Genomic DNA, 1,840 nt, shown 5'->3' on the forward strand with positions numbered 1-1,840 from the left:
TTGCCCCGCTCCCCTCAGGAAGGAGGTTGAGGAGCATTAAGTGTAGAACCACTAGACTGAGGAACAGTCCAATTTACTTTCATTAAAAAAAGTATTTTCATTGTACAACTAAACAACGGAGAACTGAAGCACATGAAGGCAGTGGAGATACTGGAGCAGGTGGAGTGGTGGGGAGGAGAGATAACCAGGCTGTCGTACTCGGGTAGCAGCCCATAGGCAGCCGCCATGAACAGCCTGAGGGTTTCACATGAGGAGGAGGACAACAATGAGGAGGACAGTGAATTCAGCGGAGGAGAGTCGGGCTTGGAACCATCAAGTGCGCGTGTGTGTTGGGATGCTTGAGAGAGGCGTAACGTGCTCTACTCACACAAGGAGAGCTGTTGGTCAGGCTACTCTAAAATAGTTACTGAATCAAGTGTTTACTTGTGTAGGTAAACGTAGATGTTTAACAACCTGTTAAAATAGATCACAGTGCAGGAAATGGCATCTACTTTATTCACTGTTTTCTGGGGGAGGACACCCCAGAGGCCCCACCCCCCTCTATTTGCGTTCCAGCATTGTTTGGTTTATAAATTAAGCCCTGGTCGTAGCCCTGAGTGTGAAAACGTGCAGCGAGAGCTGCAGGTGGACAGGTGTCTCTGAGACACTTTGACCTGAAGGCGTCCAGCAGGTGGATCAGAGAACCTCACACTCAGCTCTGCTGTGACGTCAGTACCAGTACCAGTACCAGTACCAGTCAGGAGGTTTGTACCTGCAATTCAGGATTTCCTGCCGAGGTCACAACCCATTTGTTTCTGCTGTAGTCCCCGTCTGTCTCAGAGTCTGCCGTGAGAAAACCTTCAGAGCCCGAGCAGGTTTCCTGCAGAGAAGATGAATAAAGCTCTCAGGTGAGGTCACAGGTGAGGGCGGGGCTAAAACAAGACGCTGTCAAAACTGGAACCATCAGGACGTTTAGTTTTCCTGTGTCAGGTTTTATAAACACTTATCTCTACAAGCCGAGAGCTTTCTGTTCAAACAAGCTGCGTTTATATTTGTACCTGCGTGTGTGCATCCCAGAGATCTCTCACGTGCACGGGCTCTTCGTGCACAGCCAGCAGTCTCAGGTATTTTCCAGTTAAGCACAGGCAGCGAGCTCTGACCTCCATGTTGTCCGAGGACTGAAGGCTGACGGCGGCCAGCTGACTCAGAACCACCTGACCCAAAGTGTGACCCGCGGCCACCCACTCCTGGAGAACACAGCAGAACGTTTGTTTAAAGCAGGTCTCTCTTGTAAATGAGTCCTGGGACTCAGTGACACTAACCTGTGGAAATAAAGGTGAGGCAAAGTTTAAAATGTAAAATATCGATTGACAGAAACCTCTGCTCCGACCCTCAGAGTGTGTTAAACATCCTGTGGGAGCATGATCACACCGTTGTTTGTCAAGCGTGTCTCTGCAGGTGTGAAGGTGTCACCTGCTCTGTGGAGCCGGGCTCAGGTGAGCTGCGAGTAAACTCTTCCAACTTTATTTCTACGGATGTTTTCTTTGCACGGCTCAAAGCTTGGTGGATCTCCACAGCACAACGCTCCTCCAGAACATCCAGACTCAGCTCTGCCAGGCAGAACCGCAGGCCCGTGAGCCTCCTTGTAGCTGCCAGTGAGAGTCCATGACCCTGCAGGGACAAAAGGACAGGATCAGAACCTGGATCAGATCTCAGGACACCTGTCAAAAAGAAGGATGATCAACGTCCATGACGTCTCTCGTTACAGCTGATCTGTTTTCAGTAAAGAGGTCACTGAATGTTGAGGAACGAGCGCTCAGCAGGGCTGCAGCTCCATCTGCTGGAAGCTCAGAGGACAACA

At 50.3% G+C, this 1,840-nt stretch overlaps 1 protein-coding gene across 1 annotated transcript in view; it reads right to left on the bottom strand.

The window, feature by feature from the left end:
* Positions 1-1,840, bottom strand: part of LOC119420350 (cilia- and flagella-associated protein 46) — a 51,956-nt gene that overhangs the window by 13,621 nt on the left and 36,495 nt on the right. Inside the window, exons 27-29 of the mRNA XM_037687770.1 lie at positions 1,453-1,650; positions 1,038-1,226; positions 752-859 (exon numbers count right to left, since the gene is read on the bottom strand). Coding sequence (XP_037543698.1) covers positions 752-859; positions 1,038-1,226; positions 1,453-1,650 — 495 coding nt within the window. The remainder of the gene's footprint in view (positions 1-751; positions 860-1,037; positions 1,227-1,452; positions 1,651-1,840) is intronic.

Source organism: Nematolebias whitei, chromosome 1 (assembly GCF_014905685.2).
Source record: "Nematolebias whitei isolate Nwh7 chromosome 1, NemWhi1, whole genome shotgun sequence".
Lineage (NCBI taxonomy): Eukaryota > Metazoa > Chordata > Actinopteri > Cyprinodontiformes > Rivulidae > Nematolebias > Nematolebias whitei.